At 41.6% G+C, this 26,220-nt stretch overlaps 2 protein-coding genes and 1 long non-coding RNA gene across 3 annotated transcripts; 1 reads left to right on the plus strand and 2 right to left on the minus strand.

Annotated features, from left to right (window-relative positions):
• Nucleotides 1-309: 309 nt before the first annotated feature.
• On the minus strand, nt 310-5,051 carry LOC119029209 (potassium voltage-gated channel subfamily V member 2-like). The gene is made up of 2 exons (XM_037115889.1): nt 3,747-5,051; nt 310-2,735 (listed from the first exon to the last, which is right to left on the minus strand). The coding sequence occupies exons 1-2, from the start codon at nt 5,001-5,003 to the stop codon at nt 2,451-2,453; spliced, it is 1,542 nt and encodes a 513-aa protein (XP_036971784.1). The 5' UTR covers nt 5,004-5,051; the 3' UTR covers nt 310-2,450.
• Nucleotides 5,052-5,258: 207 nt separating this feature from the next.
• On the plus strand, nt 5,259-8,013 carry LOC119029212. Its single transcript, XR_005077926.1, has 2 exons — nt 5,259-5,304; nt 5,807-8,013. It is a non-coding gene; the product is annotated as an uncharacterized LOC119029212 (long non-coding RNA).
• Nucleotides 8,014-9,253: 1,240 nt separating this feature from the next.
• On the minus strand, nt 9,254-26,036 carry LOC119029208 (low-density lipoprotein receptor-related protein 8-like). Its single transcript, XM_037115888.1, has 13 exons — nt 25,836-26,036; nt 24,697-24,831; nt 22,980-23,360; nt 21,934-22,053; nt 21,650-21,769; nt 20,118-20,289; nt 17,073-17,288; nt 15,953-16,071; nt 15,570-15,709; nt 14,161-14,302; nt 13,250-13,447; nt 12,214-12,362; nt 9,254-10,967 (listed from the first exon to the last, which is right to left on the minus strand). Exons 1-13 carry the CDS (start codon nt 25,894-25,896, stop codon nt 10,905-10,907), a joined length of 2,016 nt encoding a protein of 671 aa, XP_036971783.1. The 5' UTR covers nt 25,897-26,036; the 3' UTR covers nt 9,254-10,904.
• Between the last annotated feature and the right edge of the window lie 184 nt (nt 26,037-26,220).

Consider the following 26,220-nt stretch of genomic DNA (forward strand, 5'->3'; position numbering starts at 1 on the left):
TCACAAGAGGACAAAGACACATGCTTAGCTGCTAGAAACCTGAAGACAAAAGCAGCTGAACACTGTAGACAGAAGAGGAAACATGCATATGTGTAACATCACACTTGGGCGGGGGGGTTTACACATTGCAATACACTTAAGTAAAATGACCACAGACCACCTCATGGACACTCAGATCCCGGACGAACCCCCAAGGGGCCCCCGGGGAAACATGAAAATTAGACTCCCCTCTTCCCATCTCCCAAGGACCACCAGCAGTGGCGAAGCAATTTTAAAAGGTTTTATTTAAAAACACATCGAGAACACAAACAGTCATGCCAGCCATCTGGCTGAGAGAGGAGAGCCCACGGGAAGTGGGAAGAGCTGGCCGTCAAACTCTTGGCTTCAAGGCTGGAGATAACGAGTTCCCCGGACAACCTACGATCAGACACACCTGCAGCCAATCACACGCGCACGCTAATGTAACAGCAGGGTATTTAAGCAGAGGTAATCAAAGCACATACAACAGAAATGTTTATATGACCCCAGAGGTTGCAAATGTCTGTGGACACTCAAAACAGGTTTCGTATCTGAAGGTCTAACTGGGACGTATCTTGGACAACTATAGAGTTACAACACAGGTTAAGTGCTGAAACATCTGGCTAATGAACCACATGGATGTCAAAACAGATTTAGTATCGTAATGTCTGATTTGGACACCTCTCGGATGTCTGTGGACATGCAACACGGTTACATGTTTGAACGTCTGACGGAGGAAACCTTTTGGAGGTCTGCTTATGTGCAAAACATGTTAAATTATAGTGAACATGACAGTTATGAAATAAAATGGCTATTAGATATAATGCTCTTATTTCATACTGCCCCCTATTTAGAGTATGAATTTGGCAGATGCATATTGCACTTTTAGGACATAGCAGAGACATTTCAAACATCTTACAGCATGTACAAACTTTATCACCTTTGTGCTTGCATGTTGCACTCTGAAAAAATGAAGCCTGATTGAAAAAGAAATGACTGTAGAATCTTGTTTCAGCTCTAAAGCCACGTCCCATCCACACCAGGTGCCGCCTGTTCAAAAATGCTTGCTTTTTATCCCCTCACCAAACACGTGCATATGCACCTCAGATTGAAACATGCAATAAAAGTGGAAAAGAGGTGAAAAAATGACTGTGATAAGATGAAGTCAAGGGACAGACATGAGACCCCAGAGTTTGATTGGTGCTTGAATAATTGGTGTGTTGTCAGAACACAGGAAATGGTATTTTTACACAGAGGAAACCTCAAGCAGGGCGTTTCCTCCTACAGTGTGACAAATAAGTCACCAGATGTCAAGGGATGATGTGTAGTGCTCAGGTTTGATTCATCTTAATGCAGAAACACAACAAAATAGTCAAACAGAGCAGTTATAACAGGGCAGGTGAGTTAAGCTGACTCAAATAACTTATAAAAACAACTCAATGCAAAAGGAAAAAGTGTTAACAAAACAAAAAAGGGGTGTTCCTCATCACCGCCCACCATGTGACAAACTCAGTTTTTTCTTTCAACCAAAATGTCTCTTCAATGTCCAGCTGTTTCCACATATTCACTGACTTTTCGGGGGCTTTGCACATCAGCGGGCGTGTTTACAGGTCGGGCAAGTTATCTGCTTCAGTCAGGAAGTGATCAGATACCCACCATGGCCCACCGACAGACAGACGGTTAAACCCCAGATGAAAGCTTTGGAGGCATTGATGCTGATGTCAGAAATAAGGCCCAAACACTCAAGTTGCATCCACCCTGTCTCTTAGGGTCACTTGAACTTCATACTGTCAGTCTTATACGATTAGTAAACAAATGGACCTAAGTGACACAGACAGCACACAGCTGTTTACTATGATTACTGTCATGGACGGGGTCACAGCGAAGGAGTGCTGGTAACAGTATCTGTGCAAAGAAACCCTCTATTTCCTCTTCCTGTTTCCTTTTCTATCCCTCATCCTCCTCGTACTTTTATTTGATGAGTGGAGCAAACACCTTGTCATGCATGAAGACTCAGTATAAAATTTACCGAGCAAATTCTTCACGCTGAAGACAAAAGGGCGCTGGTAACAGTATCTGTGCAAAGATACCCTCCACTTCTTCTTCCCGTCTATTTTTTTATCCCACATCCTGCTCTTAATCTAATCTAATGTGTGAAGCAAACACATTGTCGTGCATGAAGACTCAGTGTATAGTTTACCAAGCAGTTTATTCATGCTGAAGACAAAGGAGTGATGGTAACAGTATCTGTGCAAAGATAGCCTCCGCTTCTTCTTCCTGTCTGGTTTTCATCTCACATCCTCCACGTCCTTCTATTCAGTGTGTGAAGCGAACACACTGTCACGCGTGAAAACTCAGTTGAAAGTTTACCGAGCAGCTCATTCACGCTGAAGACAAGCAGCACGTTATCACATGTCATTTTAAGATTCAGTTCAGTGTCTGCCGTGGCTCTCTGTGTTATTGTCTTCCTCCGAGGGATGAAAACACATGTCCAGTTTGCGGCGGAGGCGCTTGTTCAGCAGAAAGCGCCGCTTCAGTAAGATGGTGTTGTACTCCTGGGCTTTTAGCTTGGAGTAGTAATCAGAGAACTTGTTGAAGAGGAAAGAGATCGGCATGCCGTTGAGGATGATTCCAAATGAGATGCAGCCGAAGGCCACAAAGCGACCCAGTATGGTGACGGGAACCACATCCCCGTAGCCCACAGTGGAGATGCTGACCTAAGAGACAAAAGCCGACAGTCCCATATTATTCAATGCGTTGTCAGTGTGTCTTATTCATACAATGATTCTTTCCAGTGATTACAAGGATAAGTAGATAAGTTTCTAGATAACATGCTGTAAAACCGGTATAACTGGAAGAATTTCCTTTATAGTTTAAACAGTGATCTTGGGACCTTATAAAAGCTTGTTTAGTCAGTTGTGGATTTTTAAAAATTTGTTTTTTTTTTCTTTTACTTCTGGGTTTATATTTTTGCTTAATTCATTTTGCAAATGTAGAAATTCTGAGTTTAAAGTTCTTATGACAATGTTAGCTGACATGTGTCCACAGCTAAAAGATTCAGTTGCGAGGTAATAGTAATTTCGACCTGATGACAGGCATTAAGGATAACTAACTCATCTCCTTGCTTGTGATCTCGTTTGCTTTTGTAGGTCATATTGAGGTATCGGTGTCAGCAGAGGACAACAGCTGTCTATGTGAAATATTCAAAGATGAGAACTTTCTGAGGCCAGGTTGTAAACAACTAAGCTGCCACTGTCCTTTTGTCCTTGTGACTTGACTTGGGACGTGATGACCTGAATGACTTGTTTTCAGGTTAGTTTTGGCTGTCAGTATTTGACAGTGTAAAAGTGACTGATTGAGAAGAAAGTAGCAAATGAATGCCTGATGTTTATATAAGCAGGTAGATTCTATTTTCGTGAAGTTAAAATGTATTTTCCGTGATTGAGCCTATAGATTTTCCTTTCTAATAACTAGCTTTTGTGGCTAAAAGGAGACATTGTAATTAGTAAAACACACTGTTGTGTCAGCTTGCAATTAAAAAAAAAAAACATTGCTTTTCTCTTAGTTTCCTTTCCTTGGTGATAGTATTGTTGATCATGTCATATATCTGTCTTCTAAAGCAGGTGTATGCAGAGGTGGAAGACAGGTGAGGCGACAGATGTTTGTGGATTAGGGTAAAACCTAGACACAAGAGCGAGACACTGACTCATTCAGCCAGTGATACTCACCGCAGCCCACCACCAGGCATATGGGATACTGCTGATAGGAGATCCCTCGGTTTCCCGCTCGGCTGAGTGAAGAAGAGCAGAGAAAGTGAAGATTCCCATGGCAATGAAAAGGAGAATGCACGAGGCCTGCTGGTAACACTGCCGCAGAGTGAACCCAAACGCTCTCATGCCCGTTGAGTGTCGAGCCAGCTTCAAAATCCGAAAGATCCGCAGCAGCTTGATGACCTTGAGGACCTGGCTGACTCGAGCCATGGCCCTGAGGTCTTCCTGTGCATTCGTGTCTTCGGCGTTACCAAAGACTTCAAAGACCATCTGGACAAAATAAGGCATGACTGCCACCATGTCCACAAAATTGAGTCCGCTCTTCAGAAACATGTTGATGTTAGGAGTGGTGACAAGGCGAATTACATATTCAAAGGTGAAGAACACAATGGTGATCATCTCCACCCACTCCATGTGGGTTCTGTTGTTAATTCTATACTCCTGGAGCTCCTCCACGGTGTTGAGAGTCATTGCGACGATGGAGAAGAGCACGAAAAGGTTGGAGACCACACAGAAAGCCTTTGCTAGAATTGACGAATATGGATTCTCCACAATGTCCCACAGAGTCTTCCGTATATTTCCGAACATCATGTCCTTGAAACGTGCGTTGTCGTACTTCGTCTCGATCTCAGCCAACAGCTCCCTCTCCACCTTCAGGTTGTCCCTCAGCTCGTCGACCTTCTCCTGGAACACCATCCAGCAGCAGAGCTGTGTGTCCTTTAAGTTCAGGCCCCAGTATTCGATCTCCTCCTCGAAGTTGATGGGGCACATTTCCCGTATGATCCACAGCACCCCAGTTGTGTAGAAGTTGAAGATGTGGTGGAAGAAGTAAGGGTCACGGTCAAAGAAGAACTCGTTCTTTCGCACAGAGTAGTCGTCACACAGCATGAGGAGTTTTGTTTTGTCCCTGCAGAGGGCTAATGAGCCTATTCGGGTTTGAGGATATTTTAAGGCACACTGTTTGGGTATATGAAACAACTTACCCCCAATATTAACATTGATGTGCTGATGTTGCCTTTCGGCTCCATATCCAGCTTTAGGGCCCTCTGTTCTGGGGACAGGAGTCTCCAAATTCTCCAGAGATTTCCATGCTTTGACTGATTTCTCCTGGGAAAATGGGAATGTTTTGTTGTCCTTCACACCTTTTGACAGGCAGTTAACAGTTGAGCGGCGGTTTTGCAAACATCTCTGTAGTTCCTCATTCTCTAAATCCATAGCAACTGCAGTTCAAGGCAGGAAGCCGATGAAACAGAAGAAAAAGAAGAAAAAAAGCACAACAGGAAACGCTCCAGGAAAATGATTCTAGTGTCACATGGTATGCCCAGATAGTGTGTGTCTGTCCTGCAAGAATTATTATCCTGATGAATGGCAGCTCTTCCTGTTTTTCTGGCTCAGGCCTGGCTGGTATTGTAGTCCAGAGAGTCATGGAGAGAGGGAGAGATTCCCCTCACTAACACACAGTGCACAGGCATTTGATTCATCAGGCTGCAGGATGAGATCAAGGGCAAGCAGCAGGGTAAGTCACCCCTTTAATCTCATTGGTGCCTTTCCAAGTTTCCTTAAGAAGAAGTAAATATAGGTGAGCAGGAGGGATTAGAAAATAAAGTTGATTTAAGGATTTTGAAGTGGCGAGACAAAAGGGCAACAGAAGTATTGTTCTCGTTCCTCTTTAATATGCCTTTTCCCCACTCTTGTCTTCTTTCATTTCCACGTAACTCTAAACCTCTTATTGTAAATGGATTCTGCATTCATGTCTTTGAGTCCTAAAGGGGAAGTAAAACTACTCAGAGATGCAGAAGACACTTGCAGAAAGAACCCATGTTAACTGCGTCAGGCATACAACACATTACAATACATGAAACTGAGGCAGCAGCCTAAAGCTGTCATGAGAGCCAGATCGGGCCATAATGATATTTAGTGGATTAATGCTCTGGCTGGTAATTTAACCATACAGGTAAAGTCTGTCCACGCCTAGACTTGAAAGGCTCACATCATAAGCCCTTACATCTCATTGGCAGATTGTGCCTTACCCCCACTGCGATAGCCAACACCAGCTGACCATCAGCATTCACACCAAGACCACTGTGGAGGATCGAGAATCTCGATGGCTTCACCTTTACAAAGATTTGAACCTTCTCACTCAGCCTAGTATTAGTTCATATTTATTGAGTCTAAGAAGAATAATATACATTTACATTTTGAAAGTACAATCCCATTTATTAATAATTATCATAACAATTGTAATAAGTGATAAATAGTTCTTACATTTTGTCAAGCAAAAATGCTGAACTGTGCCATATTTCTTTATCATATTATCACAGCAAGCTGTTTCTTTTTGGTTTTAGACTATTGGTTGGTCATAACACACACTCTGAAGGAATCACTGTGGGGTCTAGGAAGTATTGAGAGTCTATACTGACACATTATTTGATCATTTAATTTTATGAACTTCAGTTAATTGATATTACAGCTTATTATTTCAATTGGAAATTGTTGACAATGTAAAAAGGTGAGTCAACATTACCATTGAGAACTGTATGTTGATGGTTACATGTTTTTGTAAAATTTCTGTGTGTTTGTCCATGATATTTTAAATTAGCCCCTACCTAGTTTCTTTTTTTTTTTTTTGAGATTTGGGACAAGTCTGCTCCATCCTTCAGTTCCACTTCCTTTGGGGCTCTACATCACATGACTCGGATGGTTCAAACCACACAGCGGATTAAAAAGATACCATATGGAATGTTTACCATGTTTACCCTGCTGTAAATGGTTGTTTACCCTTTTGTGAAAAAACAGTAAACACATGTTTAAAAAAAAAAAAAAATATATATATATATATATATATATATATATATATATATATATATACACACACACACACACATATATATATATATACATAGTATAAGTATCCTTTAAGTGCTCTGAAACTGGTTCTTATCTGAGGGTGGATGACCATTACACTGTAAAACTAATTTGCAATGCTGACATATTCTGATATTTAGCTGCGATATTGCCTGTATGTACACATTTGACCTTTTTTTGTGTTTGCATGCTTATATTTGCTAATTAGCACTAAACACAAGTAGAGGTGAGACTTTGAGGAAAGTTGTTAGTTGTGTGGGTGTTTGGTCTTTAACCAAAGTATTGGGCAAATAACAATTTGCATGAGATAGAAAGATCTTCATTGACTAACTTTTTATGCCTTAATAAACCGGATTAACACATTGTTGACTGAATAAACAAACTGACCTTAAAGGACAACAGAATTTCATTTGCATTTTTTTCATCTTGTTGTGGGGAACTAATTTTCCTCGGAGAACAGCTTGTCTATTCAGTTTTGGAAAAAAAGAAATTTGTGAACTCATTAATATTCAGATATCAGATACATATCAGACATGCTTCTGTCTGCCACAGGCTGACAAGGACACTCTTGTTTCACTAAGAAATGTTCTGTTAAATTGGACTTTTTATGATCTACAAGTTTGACTTGAGTTTCAAGGATATAAAAAGGGTCCTGTAAAGCTACACCCACTATGTTTATCAATGGTATTTTGACTGTGTGAAGATGATAAAGCTGCAGCAAGAAACATAAAATGTTTGACGTCAGATTCTTCTGATAAGAAAACTGGATTCCAGAAACAATAAAGACCCATTATGTACACTGTTGGTCATCATCTTTATCCCTCACCTTCATTTATACCAAAAGAGGCACCAGCTGGTATAAAGCAGTTTATTTTGTTTTTGTTCAGTTGTTGAGCATTAAGAAGTGACAACAATCATCAATTCAGCTTCTCTATATCCTAAACTTACATGTGTTTACAAACTCACAGATTTTTCAGCAACAAATGTTTTTTAATTTGACAAAAAGTTGTTATCGATTTCCTTATCAGTTACTGGTTTTGATTTCTGAGGAAAGAAAAGGACACAAAGCAAAGCTCATTTCAGGGTTGTTCTATGAAGTACAATGAAGTGACTCAGATGACAGAAACGCAAACAAGGAAATATCTTAAACTGTCAGCGTTGGCTTGCAACAGAATGAGTCATGGTCAGATAAGAAAAGGCTATGATCAGGGTTTAGGGTGTGATGATGCGAATAAATGTAACAGAGGGAAAAAAAAAAAACATTTCACAACAAAACTCAACATATCTACTCAAGTTACCACCTGATTAAGATGAAGTTCTGTCCAGTCAAGTCAAGTATATTTCTACAGCACGTTTAAAACAACATAAGTTGATTGAAGGGCTTTACAAACAGAAACAAAAGAAAATAAGGTCAATAGAACAGACAGTAGAGGATTGGGCATACATTCAGGATAAAATCCCTGTAAAAACTAGCAAAAACAGCTATTATGAAAGCGCATTAAGTAGCAGTTTAAGATTGATCAAAAGCCAAAGAAAAGAGGTCTTGAGCTGCGCTGTGGCAGATCTGATGTGATGGGGTGGTTTGTTCCACAGGCCGGGACCCACAGCAGAGAGCATTAAGAAGTGACAACAATCATCAGTTCAGCTTCTCCATATCCTGAAAGTACATGTGTTTACAAACTGTGGATGTATCCCTCTTTCGGGAAGCGTTTTGCTCCTTATTGCCAAAGATTTGGGACTGTGAAGCGCCACGTGCTGCTGCTGTATTGCTACTGAGTGGCATGACATGCTAAATATATCAGAATGCAAAAAAAATGCATGTTCGTAGGTGGCTAAAAAGCAGCAACAACAATCAATTTGTTACTTCATTTCATCATAACTTCTCCACACTCTTCTGAGACCTGAGACTTAACTTCTTTTTATTATGGTTTTGACTCAAATCCAGCGTGTTATACTGTTTGAAACAGCTGAAAGTGAAAATATGTTCAAATCTGGCAGCGTTATTGTCTGCTAATATCAGCAGGAAGTGCAAACAGTAACTTGCTGAGAAAAAGGAAGCAGGAGCACGTGTTACTGCTGCACCAGAGAGAACCAGTCCATACTCTCCTGCATAACTGACTGATAAAATGCAGGTTTATTAATTACTTTTTTACATAGATTATAAATTGTGAAATATTTTTCCAGGTCCATCAATAACGGTCTGGTGGTAAATTACTTGAGGATTACTTAAGAAGTCAAAGAGTATGGATACACTTTTCCTTAATGAAACTTTAAAAGGTCAACAGGGCTGTGGTTGATGACCCAGCACAGGATGTACCAGCCTGCCAACTTTTGTTCTCGCTGACAGTAGAAAGAGCAGAGAACAGAGGACGATGATTCAATATTTTAATGACTGTTCGTGTCACTTTTATAACCACTAATCAAACACTAATCAAATACGTCTCCTGTTCTGAGACTGACGTAAAAACGTTTGCTTTGTGATACACACTTTAATAAACACGATGGTTAATCGACCTAAACATCTGTCAGCGTGACTCAGCAATTTAATAGTCTCACAGGCAGAGAGGAGAGGATACAACAGTGAATACAGGACACGTATGCAGGAGAAAAACAAAGAAAAAATACTTTATTTGTTTCATTTACAGCATCTAACAGTGTCATCCATGGTGCACAAACAGTACGACGATGACTGCAATTCTGCACTGTATATAAATAAAACCAACTTAAAAATAAATACCAACCACACAACCCAGCAGTTTGAGCACACTAACAGGATTTTCTCTCAATTGATGCTGATGAATTTTTAAATCACCCCAGATTTAAACATTACTTTGAGACAAAAAAATAACACAAAACGACTGAATTCAAACAAAGCAGGTCCATCGACTAAACATACACTCCAACACAAGCGCAAAACCAAACCTCCATGAGACATTTAGCAAAAACAAAACAAACACATCTTTGTTCCCAGTGTAGCACCAGTGATCAGAAGGCATCAAAACAACAAAACTGCAACTAGAGTTCTACTGTATAAATGCTATTGGGCAAGCTTGGCTTCACTTTTTTTTCAAGTTATTCTTCTAGCATTCGTACCAACAAGATCTCTGTTAAAAGGAATAGTTTGGAACATTTTGGGAAATATGCTCTCTTGCGGTTAGACACCATGATCAATGCCGTATCTCTACTGTGAATATAGCCACAGCCTGCAGCTCAATTATTACCAAACACAATGTTTCACGTTCATTTAATCGGTGTTGATGTTGTTGATCTTCTCATCCAACTATTGGCAAAGAGGCGATAACGGAATTTCCCCAAGTGAACTATTTCAATAATCCAAAAGGTAGACACTCAATTTTTCAAGTGCACAATTCAATCAGACTGTTCACTGAGCAAAATGGCAGCGTACATTCAAAAGGCAATAATGCATCGCTCTCACTGACCACGAGTGTGAAAATCTAGAAAGTCATGAACACACCAGTGGAAGATCACTTTATTCATGAATACAATGCATTCAAGTTATTCATTATATCCCTGTTTGATGTCTGAAAGTAAAAACGGTCCGAAATAGAGCTAAAGTAAAGTTTGGGGAATTATAACGGGATGATATAAATATTCAATCAGTTGGGAGAGAAAGTGCAATTGAACATTAAAATAAAAATTGACGTTAGGGCTCCTTATTGTTAATATTTCTAATCAAACGATTAAGTGCTTGTGCTCTGTGACAGCTCATCAAATAAAATAAATTCAGTCTGATCAACAGTCCGAAACCCAAATATATTCAGCCTCATGTCACAAGAGACAAGACAAGCAGGTAATTGACTTACTGATTAATGAACGAATGTTCCAACTCTAATTCAAACAGAACACATTCCACTGAGCATCTTGGAGGCACAACAAAACTGGTGACCTGTTGAGGATAATGCTTGATGGCAGGGCTTACAAAATAAGGCAAAACAAACATCAGAGTTAATCAGTACTGATAGTCACTGATGAACTCTCAGCTGCAAACATTCTTATCAACAACCAAGAACAATGTTGGAGCCCTCAGGGCTGAAAGCACCATGTCTTCCAAACTGAAGCAACTGTTGGAAAGCCTCGGCCCCATCTGACCATAGATATTTACCTCCCAGTCATTACTTAAGTGGTATTAACCTCCAGAGGAAACTGGGAACTGCCTGGCTGATCAGCTGAAAATTGTCCTGACAACACTGAGGTCACTGCGGTGTCGTGAGACGGCAGGTGAATCCTGGCCTACTGGCAATCTGTGTCGCACTTTCTTGATTCACCATCCAAGTCCAGCTTAAGAAGAGTTTCCTGGCGGCGAAGACAAAACACGGCTTAGTTGACATACTGCGCCCCATAAGCCTTTAACCTAAAGAGAGCTGGTGAGGGTGTGTTTATCTGGCACACTATCTGAGTGGTTTCAAGTATAACCTGAGAGACATTACAATCACAAGTAGCATTATCGAGGCCAGTACAGCAATTGTATTAACGATACGATAATGATATGATGTTTCATTGTCCCCATGGGGAATATGTCTTGGACTCAAATGCTTCCAAGTTACACTAAAATAATTGCTGGCATGTACAAAGTACTTTGTAATGGAAATGTGTCCAAATGTGAGCATTCTCTTTTGACTCGACTTTCACAGGATAGAACTTTCCATTTGGTTATTTTTTTTTCAATACATTTATTCCAAATGATGAAGACTTTTGTGCAGGAGGTGGATCTGTTGTAGGGATTTTGTGGGGTTCAGGATCAGGCGAGGTTTTTTAAAAACTGACTGTGAATCAGAGGCGGTGTAACATTTTTGCCAGACACGCATCATGTCACTGTTAAAACTAAAGGACACGTAACATTTAACAGCTTTTTGACTTCCTCTGGCTTCCTTTTACACTGCGTGTATATTATGTGTATCAAATCAAATAAACAAATCAATCTTATCTATATAGCCAATAATCACATCACATAGCCTCAGTGGGATTTACATGCAGTGATCAACACCCTCTGTCCTTAGACCCTTGATTTGCATACCTACCATTCAATCAAAAATCAGTGGACAAAATGGGACACAGGCTGGCCAGGCAACGTGAAATCACAGACTGCTGTGCCTACGGAGACCTAACTCCACCACAACATCTTGGAACAAGGTGTTACCTTGCATAAAGACAGTCAACTGACTACTTACACAGGTAACTCCTGTTTGGGGCATATTTTTTGTTCAGAGATCCTCACATCCTCTGTGCACCTTTAAAATGTCATCTTCTCTCAATGTCAGATGTGCCCGCCATGTGAGATTCTTCCACATTATAAACACAGCTTCCGAAATAACCACGAGGTGGAAAATCAACACCTCTTTAAAACTGGTATATATATCTCGAATTTACACATGTGCTGCTGAATGAATGGTATCTCCTCTCTCAAGGTGAATGAAGGTGCCTGTGTAAACTATTTTTATGTGTGTGTGTGTGTGTGTGTGTGTGTGTGTGTGTGTGTGTGTGTGTGTGTGTGTGTGTGTGTGTGTGTGTGTGTGTGTGTGTGTGGGTAAACTTTTCTTGCCTTGACCCGACATGTGTTTGGAGGCGGGATGATGAGCGGGTCCTGGGACTCTTTGAGGGAGAAACTCTGCTCAGTGAGAGACGTGGACGGCCTGAACTCCTCTCTCCACCACCACAGAGCCATTCCCACCAGGAGCACACTGAGAAACACTGAGAGAGAGACACACACACACGCACACACATGAGAAATGAATCACTTTCTGTGGCCTCTCCAGACATGACGGAGGTTCAGGGGTTGACATCAGCGTTCTGCCAACCCCCTTCTCCTCCTCTGAGTGGACAAACAAACAGGTGTCTGTTATGACTGGACAAGAAGCTAAAACATCAAGAGGAAAAAGGAAATATACGCATAATAACAATAATGCATTTTGTTTGGCGAGTGCTTCTTTATACACTCACTTTACATGATAAACAAGCAAATACAGCATGTAGCTCAAAACGGAAAGTCTAAAAAATGTCTTGTACAAATATTTACATGTCATATTTAGCAAACTGCTAAATTTGGCAACACAGAGAGCAGAGCTCCACTTTGCTTCTTTTCATTTTCGCCTTTAGGAGTCGCAGCTCTTAATAAATCTGTACGTGGAAACAGTCACCTCCAAAGCTGTCTGGCAGGGTGAATGCACAGTGACAGATGCTGCCTGTTACATATGCATGACTCAGATGGGAGTGACCATGACGACCTCAGTGTGCAGTGACATCACATTTAGATCCACAGCCTTGCATTTGAAAATCATAAACTCTAGTGGGAAGCAGCTGGTAAATGGTAACTTAAGGGAAACGGAGGGATGAAATGGCATCAATGTTTATCTTCTACAGTCAATATTTGATTACAAATTTATTTCCGTTTGACCATTTTACCTTTTGGCACAGGTGCGTCCCTGTAAAGGATGTGTGCAACAGTGTTTCCCACACATTAATCTCAGATCTCAAGTGTGCAGGCTTTATGGCATGCCAGCTGGACAGCCAACTGCCACAATTAATGTCTGATTGGTAAGGAAACACTGCACAGTAAAGGATTTGTTTGAGTTTCTTACTGATAAGAGAGAGGATTCCAGCAAACGTAGGCTCAGATAAAGTCGGCGCAGGTACTGTGCGAGAAATGGCAGGAATTTCTTGGGATTTGTTTTGTCCTGGTGCTGGAGGAGTGCAGCTCAGCTCCGGACTCTCAGACATCAGGTCGATAATACACTCGTGCTGGCAAACCGTCCGGGTATGTCCGCATACAGATGGCCCTAAGCACCAGGAAAATTAGAGGAATCAATGACAACAAGTTGGCATGGCATCATGAAGGTCATAGGTACCAACACAGTTCATCTGACCTTATTACAAAAAACATTTCACCCTTTACACTGTATCTTAACTACATGCAACCCAAGCAAGTGTAAGTGGCAAGAATCAGCCTGATTTTATTTTTTCCTGTTGGAATGGCCTTATTAGTACAAAGCAAAGCAGAGTGCGGTTTTGAGCTCGACACCCTGTTTCTATTTTCAGTCCTGTCACTGGCATTGAAAGTGCTGAGGCACTGAGGCTGAAATGAGGAGTTATCTATACAATACTGAGTCCTCGTACTACAAAAAACTAAACAAAGACAAAAACTGACTGAGGGAAGATCACTGGTGAGCTGAAAGACACCATCTCTTCTTGCAGTTGGCTAAGTCATTCCCATTCAAGGAGTGTCTAAATGTCACAGTACAAAATGTGTGTTTTCTGTTTAAAAAGTACAAACGCAGGAAGAACAGCTATCTTAGCAAACTCATCCATCTTTTACTTCAGTAGTTATGTCTCCACTCTGATCAGTAGCACGCAGCTGATACCCGGGTTGTTTACATGACATAACAGAATGCCTGTTTAACGGATTCAGTGCAGGCGGTGAGCGCTAGAACACAGTGCTCAGCACAAAGTCTGAGACACACAGTACACGTTGAATTCATCTGACTGGTTGTACCGCTTGGTTGAAGAACAGGCTGAACGATGACCATGCCGCCCGGTGAGGTGGCGTTTGGCAGCAGTATCTGAAGGTTTCTGCCGTTGTGTTTGTCGGCTCGGCAGATGGAGCTCGTCATGTTGTCACTCCAATACACAAAACCCTGTGGCAGAATGGACACACAATTAACTGTTACCATCAGCTGAAATTTGTGTTAAAAAGGTGAACAAGTGTCAGATCAACCCTGTTCTCGTGTGTGTTATTAGAGCACAAAATAGAGTGGACCCAATCAGCGAAACCTTTGCTTCATAGACACCACCCAGCATGAAGATGAACCCGAAACTCATGCTTGGAGTCAAACGAGGTGTTGAATGTATCACACTAATGTCTGCACTTTCTACATTACAGTGTATCTATGTATTGGGAGCGATACAAGTGCATGCATGATCAGGACACCTGATCAGTCCTCCCAGGAGTATTTAAGACCTGGCTGTGTTCGATATGCTCTCTATTCCTTTTGGCTCTCCTGCTTAGGAGCACCATGTTTTAGTTTAGTTGGCCTCAGCCTGATTAGGTTAGGTTAGGATGTTAAGTATCATTTTGTTTACTTGGTTAATAAATTGGTTCATTTTTGCAGTTTACCACTTGTGTCTCTCTTGTTTCGTTCAAGGCTCATGAGCCGGGCCGTAACAAGGTGGGGGCTCGCCCAAGCCGCTGTGCGTAAATCGTTGTGTAATGGTTCTAAGTAATTGATATTAAACATGACAAGCATCTGATCAGTCACTCTTAAAAGTCACGGATGAAAAGCCATTCAGCCTTACTTTTTATAGATATGGACGATTTAAAATAATAACTGTTATAATATGGTTAAATTGTTTTGGTTCCGGGGTTGGGACCCCGTTTCTATGGGGGAGGGTGTGATGGCCCTCCTGCTTTATCAGGGCCTGTTGTGTGTTTTCCCTCATGTTTGTCTGTTGGCCTGCAGGTTGCTGGTGGGTGGAGTTGTAATCAACACTCCTGGGAGCAGCTGATCAGTCCTCCCAGGAGTATTTAAGTATCGTTTGTTTACTTGGTTAATACATTTGTTCATTTTTGCAGTTACCACTTGTGTCTCTCTTGTTTTGTTCATGGCTCATGAGCCGGGCCATAACAGCATGACCCTGTTCAGAAGTCTCAAAAGGATGTGGGTTCCCTTCCTCACTATTTCTGTCAACTATCAACACCTTCATGGAAGGCAACAAAAAAAGGACTGCAGCAGGATTTGAATGAATTAGAGGATGGATGTCAAAAACTATAGTGACATAATTTCTCTGGGTGCTGCAATCTTTGTTTTATTTCGACAATATTTAACTATTATCATTCATTTCCAGATTTATTTGCATTGAGTAAAAGACATGGGTACAACAGTGGGCTGTAAGGGGTTTATTTACCTCAAACACAGCCAGTCCAAAGGGTCGGTCCAGGTAACCATTAGACTCTACCACAGTTTTGCGATGACGGCCGTCTAGATTCACTCTGGAAATGCTTTTTGTTCCCAGATCGACCCAGTACAGCAGCTGGCGAGGCATATCTAGATTATGTTGCACGTATTAAAATCACATGAACAGGTGATCTGAACCACAAAGGGCAACACTGAGACACACTGAACTAAACTGTGATAACATCAGCCCTCTGGTTAATAAATAAAGCACGTAGTGTTTCTGTTTCACTGCGGTAGCTGTGCTTCCCTAACTAGTTTACATATTTTTGACCATGACCATCTACAAATCTAAAACTCATAGTACAATCAGCTCAGTAACATTTCAGCACGTACCCACAGAGAGAGCAACTGGGTGGCGTATTGAGTACGTGACAAGAGTCATCCTGTCCCGACCGTCCAAACGAGATCGCTCAATCTTTGGGGAGCTGCCACTCTGAGCCCAGAAGAGCAGCCTGAGAGAACGGAAGAGGAAAATGAACATCACAGCTGAGTTTTGGGATAAGATTCCTGCTTTGTCCTGTTTTTAAATGTTCCTCAATCGTTTCCAGTTTCTTGAATCTGTCTACAACTACTACTACTATTATCATTATTACAATCATCATCATCATCATCATCATCATCATCATCATCATTATTATTATTATTATTATTATTATTATTATTATTATTATTATTATTATTATTACTACTACTACTACATTTCCTTACTTATTTATCCGTTTTATATCCTCATCTTTTTGTCTAATAATGATTTACTTATCTCATTTTGGGAGGCAAAATGCGCATGAAAACTTTGAAAACTTGGACACATAAGCCTAAATACATGTTTTGTTGGTGGGGGAAACTGGAGTAAGCCAGGGAGACTACGTAAACTCCCCACTGAAAGGCCCTGTCACTGCCAGGAATCGAACCTTTCTGTCTTGCTGTGAGGCAACAGTGCCTAAACAGCGCTTCGCCAATAGGCTGCAACTAACACATATTTTATTGTAGATTCATTGGAACTTATCGGTTGATCAATGATTTTTTGTTTATCAAATGTCTAAAAATGGTGTAAAATGTCAATCAGTGTTTCCAAACGCCAGAGATGACGTCAAGATGAGTCTTCATTCGGCTAAATCCCAGAGACATTCAGGATATTTACTGTCGTTGAGGACAAAAGACTACAGGAAACTTTCACGTTTAATAAGCTATGATCGGGGATTTTTTTCTTTAGTCAATTTGTATAATTGTTTATCAAAATCACAATACAATACGGAGACACAGTACAACACGGCCCTCCCTGAGCAAATACATGACACAAAGATTTGTTTTAATCCAACTCTTACTGCACCTTTGGTGTGTTGTCTTTCTTTGCACAAGTATATGTGAAGGGCAATACATCTTGTCTGATCAGATCTAATCTGGTGAACGCAATACAACAACACAACCTTGACGGCCAGAAAATGTCTCCTACCCTTGGAGAGGATCCACAGCCACTGCAGAGGGTTTGTACAGTCCTGTTATAAGTGGACGCTGAGTTGAACCATCCAGCACACCAACACTGACACAACCACTCTCCAAATTGGTCCAGTAAAGGAGCTGGTGGATCCAGTCCACAGCCAGGCCTGAGACTGAACCTTGAACTTTAAGCAGCAACACCGAATCCTGCGGCTTTCCATCCATGGAGACCCTAAAAAACAGCCGGGGGGGGGGGGGACATTTTTGTAATCAATGAAAACATGGTGTGTATGAAAAAGTTCTGCTCTACATTGCTTCAGTGGAACCAACAATCTAAAACTTTAGAGGAAAATGCAACCCAAAGACTGGAGATGTTCATGTTTGTTAATACTGTGGTCAGTCCACAGCTTTGTTCCAGTCTGAAATACCTCATCAATAACTGGATAGACTGAGTGATGTTTTGTGCAGGTAGTTGTGGTCCCCAGAAGATGCAGCCTAATGACTAATGACCTAATTCTCTGACTTTTTCCTTTAGTGTTACCATGAAGTTCACATATCTGGTTTTTGAGAAGGGCTGCACAATATTGGAAAAAAAACTGACATTGCGATATTTTTTGGTTTTCTGCGAGATATATGACGACAAAGCAGAAAAAAAACAAAAAACAAAACAAAACAGGAACTTTCACAAGCAACGATTCCACAATGACTGGGGTGATTTTTCCTAAATGAAATAGCCAGAGCAGGGCCTGCCTCGTTTGATGAATTGATTTGAACTGTAGCTGTGTTTGCATGGAGCCTGATACTGTGATTTTAATCCATTTAAAAGCCCAAACAGAATCAAAATGCTCCACGTTAAAACCTCAGAAGACACAGGCCCAAACTGCACAAAATTTCAATGGTTGCAGAGGTGTGTTTAAAAAGGTGTGTTTTCAGAAAACAATCAAAATTAAAACTTTCTGACATAAACAATATAACCTAACGTGCGATTCTCCACTTACCAAAGATGTCTGCCTCTGACCTGGTCTACTGTGGAGAATTTGTTTTTAATACAACTCTTAGAGAACTTCACATAGACAGTGTTAGATATCCAGCTCCAGGACAGGGAGGTGATCAAACAAGCGCTGAAACAAACAAAATATCCAACCAGGGAGAGGAATGCATGATCTAACATCACTTTTGTGCATATCCAACAACACTTCCTCTTAAATTCATCACTGCATGTAAATACCAGAACCCATTTATTGGGTCCCACATCAACAGTTGGCCTGAAATCTTCAGTCACAATGAAGAAGTACTGTCTGTGTGAACATCTCTTGTGACCATTATGGGTGGTTCACTGTTTATACAGTGTGGAATAATCTACTTTAATCTACTCTAACTGCTGTCTCTTGAGGATTAGCTATGCAAACAGTGCGAGTTTTCCCTTTTGTATCAGGCATCAAAACAGTTGTTCTGAAGCAGGATGTGTGTAGCGGTGGGTGTAACTCAAATGTCCCGACGTTCGTGTAGATAAATGAATAATATTCTTGATTGGGGTTCCCCTGGTGGCCAGGAGGCCCCAAGCAGCTGCTTAGTTCGCTTATGCCTCGAGCCGGCCCTGCCCCCTCAGGCTGAGCTAGAGTTACTTTGGCGTTCCTCTGACTTTTCATCGAGCAGAATTATCTGGTCACAGGTTTGGGTTTAGGGTTAGGGTCTTTTTATCTTTAGTTGAACTTAATGTTTTCTTGTCTCGCTTGTATGACGTATCAAATTCAACATTAGGACAAACGAGAGCCTTAGTGATGTCTAAGTGGCGCAGCTACATGCAATGACTGACTCCTCCTATCCTGGATGAAACTTCAACTTCCCTGTGTCTGAATCTCTCCTGAGTAAGATGTTCAAGGCCTTCAAGTTAGGAGGAAATTCAGTCTGCAGACACAATGAGGAATGATGTTGACACCAGAGACAGAAGAGAGCAGTACAGTACAGAACCTTAAGAGGATTAAATACCACCATCCACCCTTTAAATTATTATCACTAAACAGTACGCACTTATGTATAAAAAGGGAACAATAAAACACAAAGGAAGTGGGAGTTTCCTTTCTTTGTAACAGCTCTTTGAAGAGATTAAAGTTCAGATAGACATCTTTTCAAAGAGCTTTTTAAATATTGATGGGAATGACGGGAAATAACAGGGGGAGGGAGGTGTTTGTGCTTTAGGATGTTATTCAATTAAAACTGAAACAACAGGAAATTCAAAGGCTGTGCTGGTGACCTCGTCATAAGGTCATCTGTAGCACCATAGTGCCTTTCTGTTTAACCTTTTGTCCAGAAATGAGCATGAAGGCGGTGTTTCAATGTGTACAAACCACCGCAGTCACGTTTCTCCGAGTTCACCAGGGTTATGTGAGGACACTGAGACGAAAGCAGTGTGTCCGGACAAATTCTGGCCAAAGATTGGAGGATTTTGGAACTAACTGAGCAAACAGTTGAACAGGAAATCAGTGCGTGATCACACGGAGACGCCTGAAGGATGTTTTCAAACGTTTTTCCTGCCGTTTCCGTTTTCTTGGTTGTTTCATTGACAAAGCAGAAGAATGCATACAATAAAAAGACAACATCTCTGGCTCTCCTGGATCGATTTTGATCTTTAAATCAAAACAAAACAAAACAATGAGAAAAAGTACTGGGCTAATTTATCTGCAGAAATGGTACTGGTATGGAGTACTAGTTCAGAACCATGATATACCACAAAACAGACACAGACATTGATAGGAGGCATGCACAAGGCTCTGTTCACACTGTAGTTGATGTTTGCACAAGTTCAAACACAATCTGCATTGTTGGTGTCTGCATGGCTCTTCCAGGTCACTGGCAGATGACAGCATTTTCTTTGCGTGCACGCTCACAGCTAGGACAAATGTTTCGATTTTCAGCATATTTATTATGTGGTTGTCTTTTGCTTTTCCTGCTGCCACAGAGACCCAGAAAAGTGTAGGAAAATGGATGGGTGGGGTTATCCTTTTTTTTGTTTACAGCTAATACAGAGTGGTGTGTGGTGGTCGCAGCTACTCTCTGTTACCTGTATATGGAGCCTCGTCCTGGCCGTGCCCAGTACAGCGTTCGGTTAGAGACCAAGGCCGCCACTGGCCCCGCTCCCGGGAAATGTGGAGCCAATTCCCTGTACTCAGCGCCAGTGACGGTTAACCGCCTAATTCCTTTGGAGGAGGTGAAAATCAGCTGAGCCGCGTCTCCTGGAATGACACACACACACACACACACACACACACACACACACACACACACACACACACACACACACACACACACACACACACACACACACACACACACCATTGCAATTACAAGTCTTGACTGCTTGGCGCATTTTCCTCACACGTGTATCAAACAATATTATATATGACAAGTGGCAGCAAGGCATTTGGAATTCTTTTGAACTGGACAATGAAAGCAGACAAAGCTATCAGTGTAGATCAATAAAAGGCTCGAGGGAGGTTACCAATAGAAGTGAGCAACTTTTCAGGCTCACGTTTTGGCAACTGTGCCAAATCAACCTCAGGTATCATATCAAAAGAGTACCAGGAAAAAAAAACAACAACACCCAACCCAAATGTGATAACTCATCAGAACAGAAGGGTCAGGATGTCACGCAATAGCGCAGACCACAAAAGAAACACTGGTCAGGGCTATCTAGGGGCAGGTTCAATAGGTTTTCAGAGCACCATTGGATGTTAAATTAATGTGTTTGTTCAGCCATACTCAACTTTTAGCTGAAATGAGTCAAAGTGTACCGTAAGGGAGTTTGCAAATCTGCCACCTGCCACTGATATCGTACAGATATCACATGCAAACATGCTTCCCAGTGGGTGCTTACGCAAATACCATGAACGCGTGTGTTTCTAAAAGGGCTAGCAGCAGCGGGAAACCATTCGTCGCGTTCTGAGGGACACTGAAGACCCGCACGGTCAAAATGAGTTCAACAATGTAAAATTTCTTTGTTGTGATTGAACAAAGGATGTTCCTGACGCCTGATTTCCCTGACATTTAAAAAAAAGAGGAAAGAAAAATTTTACTTTTGCTAGCTGACCAGTCTTATAGTAAGAAAGCACTCAGAAAGAAATCAAAATAGAGAACAATTTTAGAATCTTTTTGGGTGAAAATTTGTCCCAAAACCCACTGGTTTTATGGTTCAATCTGACTCTTTCTGAGGTTTTTACAAGTTAGCGGAAGAAGGGAAGACAAATGGCGGACTCATTCACAGACAGGTGTGGATGTGATGGGTAAAACTCTCAGCTGCTTTTCTAGTTTGACAGCAGATCAAAGTTTGTTGATCATCAGCTGAACAGATCCATCAACCAATATAATTTACATGGAGACAAACTCGAGGTTGGTGTTTGGGAAAAATGGCCAGCCTGAACATAACAGTATATTGGTCAACGGAAGTTTGTGTAGATGAAAAACGTTCCCTGTTTGTGCTTCCTGGACAAATTGGAAATATGTCAAACCCAATATCTCTGTGGTGTTCGAAGCCAACTTTAACCTTTATGGGCGTCAGTGGCTGGTTACCAGGAGCGCAGATCACCTGTTCCTCACCTTTGGCCTTACACTCTCTGGTTGCTGGATTCATCAGGTAGTCCTCGTGGCAGTCGCAGGCGAGGCTGCCGTTCACACACAGCTGATCACACACGTCGTTCTCCAGGCACGCGTCCACCTCTACATAAAAGCACCACACAGTTAAAAGGAGTTTCAGCGACGAAGCACTGAAATGTGTTGAAACAGTCTACACTTAAGTCATTAACTATTTTGTTCAGTGGGTCAGGACACAAGTTAGAGGCTGTTAGCAGGCATTGAGCTGCTCCATCATGGCTGCCCCTCACCTTCGCACTGGCTGTCCCCAACCAGCCTCATGTTGTCAGGGCAGTCGCAGAAGAAACCCATCGGCTGGTCCACACAACGATGGGAGCAGCCTCCATTATTGACCTTACACTCGTCCTGATCTGCACAAAAGAAACAGTACATCATGAGTGGTGTCATACAAGGAAGTACGCAGCTGAAAATCTGGATTGTCGTCAATTGGCTGGGAAAGTTTGGCTGCTGCGAAACCCTTTTGGTAGAATCATATGGTGCAGAAGATATGAAGTCTATCCGTTTACTTTTGAGTTTTAGGTGTCAGAGGGCAAAATCTGGGCGTTGTTCGCGTGAGACGATGTCAGAGGCAGTGTTAAAAAAAACGCAGTTGCTAATCTTCAAATGGTTTATTTTAAGCTAAAAAAAAAAATCACTTGAGCACGATGTCAAACAGACAAACACAGAAAATCATCACGTAGAATTCGTGGGGGTTTTTTTTTCATTGTTTTGCTTCACAAATGACCGGAACAATTACCAAATTATCAAAAACAACAGTTGTTTCTACTGATCAACAAACCAGTCAATCGATTGATTGTTTTAGCTCTGGTGCAGCTGTCTTAGCAAGACTGCTGTGCTTCATTGTCACAATTAAACCGCAGATTTTCTTTGAATGAGTAATTCCGGACATAAAGATTCAGTTCAGTTATGGGCTGGATGTCCTGCAGGACACTGAAAGAAGACATTCTTCAATGCAGTAAGGAGCAGTCCCACACTGCCCTCTGCTGGCTGGTTTAGCAACTTTAGCAACAAGGTACCACAGTATACAGCAGGAGGGCACTCAACTACAGTATGTGGTGGACTCAAATTTCATTTCATGTCATTATGCTTCAACAGGAGTGCACGTCTGATGGTCAAGCAGAATCTGAAACCTCTCTCAGCTGCCATAACCTCAGAGCTGGGGTCGTGTCAGGAGTGACACCCTAAAAATGGTGGAACAGCCTCAGGTGAAAACTGGACAAAAGTATGTGGACAGAGCAGTCTACATTCCCTTTGTTTATGAAGCCGTCTCACTCACTGCAGTCGGCCTCGTCGCTGCCATCAGAGCAGTCTGCTGAGTGGTCACACCTCCAGCTCTGGCGGATGCACCGCCCGTCTCCACACTGAAACTCTGACGACGTACATGCGGGGGAAGTCTGCGGACGAGGTCGAGACAAACCGCACAACTCCTTAGACTCGTCCCGCCCATTTCTGCAGTCAGACCGGCCGTCACACAGCTTGTTTCCAGGCAGGCAGGTGTCAGACGGCCCGCAGGAGAACGTGCCAGCGGTGGTGCAGTTGTGGCAGGAAGCCTCGTCGCTCCCGTCGCCACAGTTGTTCGAGCCATCGCAGAGGAGATGTAGAGATATGCAGCGTCTGTTGCTGCAGGAAAACTCATCTTTCTCACACCACAGGTGATCTGTGAGGAGTGAGAGGCACAGTTACAAATACAGCAGTAATTAAGTCTTGCAGCACTTAAGAGTCTCTGCTAATATCATCTTCACAGTATGGAGTTAGTGACAACCATTTACAGGAGAGTTTCCCACATCTTAGGATTTAGGACTCATTTATTTCACTTTGATTCCAGCTTCTAAAATGTGAATATTTTCTGGTTTCTTCACTCCTCTATGACAGCAAACTGAATATCTATGAATTGTGGACAAAACAAAACATTTGAGGGCGTCATCTTGGGCTTTGGAAAAATCACTTTATAGAAAAAAAATGATTGACAGTTTAATCTGCAACACAAAGCCTTTTACAGCTGTACATTATATAATGTGGTGTGATAACAAAAAAAAAAAAAGGTGGACTAACCTGTCTAACCTGATTAAATTTGCATCCATCTCTACTGAGTCAGAGGAGGTGGGAGTCTTGCATGTGTGAGAAACTAACTTACCTACAGTCACATACTTACTTACTTGTCTCGTTCAGTTTCTACGTTTTTCTGGCCAACATTAGAACCAGCAACATTCAGGTCAGTCTTTCTAATCTCTAAGCAACACTGCCAACATTTCCATTCTGCCATCAGGCACACCAACACTGTTTAAGTTGAATGCCTGCAATCACATGAAATCCTTTCGCAAACTTTCTCCTGCAGGGTTTCTCTTTGCCAGCGTTATGCAGCGTCGGGTTCATGCTGAACACCAAATATCCCTGTAATCCAATATTACAGTCTCTCGTGGCCTCAGCAGGATTATAAAACTGAAATCTGCAGTGGTATTTTCCCACACAGTGCTAGGAAACTGAAGAAAGTAGATCAACGTACTGTCTGCACATACAAGTTTGCATGGAGAAGTTCAGCTCTTTTTAAATGAATGGCTCACACTGTTTGCCACTTCCTTTTAGCAATATTTTGAATACATAATTAATATTTAATTATTTAAATGAAACAATTTCTAATTAATTTAATATCTATTCAAATATGGGACTGAAACTGACATGTAGTACTGTGTCACAGTGACACGTTTATTCTTCTCTTGCTATTTTTGTATTATTCTTTGTCCACCCCATTCAATATCTTTGTATACTGCCTTGTGCTTCTTGCACTTCCCCTCTACACTTTGAATTGTCTTACTGTTGAAATGCACAATATCAATAAACGTAATCTTCCCTTGTCAAGAAATGGCGATTTTTGTTTTGCTTTGATCGGTTCATGCTGCCAAGAAAAAAAAGAGCTTTTGAAACCTGAATCGGTGTGCGTGGGTGTATGTGTGCATTGTTCGGAATGGGATCGTATGTGTTGACATTGCTCTCACCACAGCGGTGTTCATCTGATCCGTCCTCGCAGTCTCTGTGTCCATCACACACACTCAGTTTCTTGACGCAGGAGCCATCTCCACACTTGAACTCCAGCTGCTCGTGGCAGGGGGGTAGAGAGTGGCCTGCAGCTCCTGAGGCATGTGCAAACACACAGTCAAAAAGTCTGAGACAACCAGCCCAAATACTTCTATTTTGCATTGGTTCATAATTTAAAACTTCAGTTTTCATTACAAAACGTAATACCGGCTTAACAACAATGTGCGTGCACTTCATAATGTCTTTGTATTTAGTATTCCACAAGTTTGTGCAGCATCGGATGTCTTTGACACTACTGTATGTGTAGTGCAGGACACCACAAAGGACAATCAAAATTACACGATAGAACAGAGGAAGTTACAAAAACCATGACAAGTTGTGTCATTACACAATTGTTGTTTTCAGTTATGTGAGACACATCCTAATTCTGACAGAAAGTCAACAGGGTCAGGCATGTGGGATTCAATAAATAGGCAAAATAAACCTTTTCTCTGCAGTTTTGCACATTTCACTTGTCTCCCATCATGTGTTTTTTAATCATCAAATCACCAAATCACCAAAATGAACAACCAGAACGAAATTTCAAGCCTATCAAATCCAAGTGCCTGTATCTGAAGACATACTGAGCAGAATCATTCATGAACTACTGCATTTATTTTTTTTTCTCTCAGAGATACGGATCACATTTCCTACACTGACACCGCATGACACACGTGTTTTATCTTCTGTACTTGCACAATTCTAGTTAAAAATGACTGTTATCTTTACGTTATGTTACATTCTTAACAAACATGCATCAATTCACTGCGGAGGAGGGGCCAGATGTTTCCATCTTTTTAACGGTCTACCGACCAAATTCGTACTTTTCTGTCCAAACATGAATATTTCCTCGAACTGTGTTCGGACTGCAACAACTTGGCTTCCTGTGACGTTGTGTGTATATTGGATACAAGTCCAGCTCGACTTCACTGTAGCTTGCTTTGTAAACAGTCTCCATTCAAAGTGACAGGCTCTGCTCGTATGTAATCCCGTGAAATGACCTCCAACACAAGCAGCTCTTTCATTTCACGCACATGCACCAGCAAGCCATGCATCTTACCCCAGATGTGACAGCAGGTTAGCGGGAAGATAAGAAGAAATAAACCTCCAAGGTGTCCCATGCTCGATGTCCTCCACGGCTGCCTGTGGCACGCGGCGCGGAAATATGACGTAAACGTTAACGCTGACAGACCGGAGTTTTGTCAGCGGTCGATATCAGTTTAAACTTTCAATAGGTCGTTATTATAGTTTCGTCAATAGATTAATCATCCGTTTCATCGTTTCTTTTAATTTGGTTATTTGCTGGTATGACGTAGAATATGTCGCTGTCTTGTTGCTAGGATACAACGCTTCCTTTGTCAAATGTTGACGTTTCCGGTCATTTTATTGCCCTTTTTTATTTTAATGGCACAAATAACATAATAAGCACCACTCCTGCTACATAC

Source organism: Acanthopagrus latus, chromosome 11 (assembly GCF_904848185.1).
Source record: "Acanthopagrus latus isolate v.2019 chromosome 11, fAcaLat1.1, whole genome shotgun sequence".
Classification (NCBI taxonomy): domain Eukaryota; kingdom Metazoa; phylum Chordata; class Actinopteri; order Spariformes; family Sparidae; genus Acanthopagrus; species Acanthopagrus latus.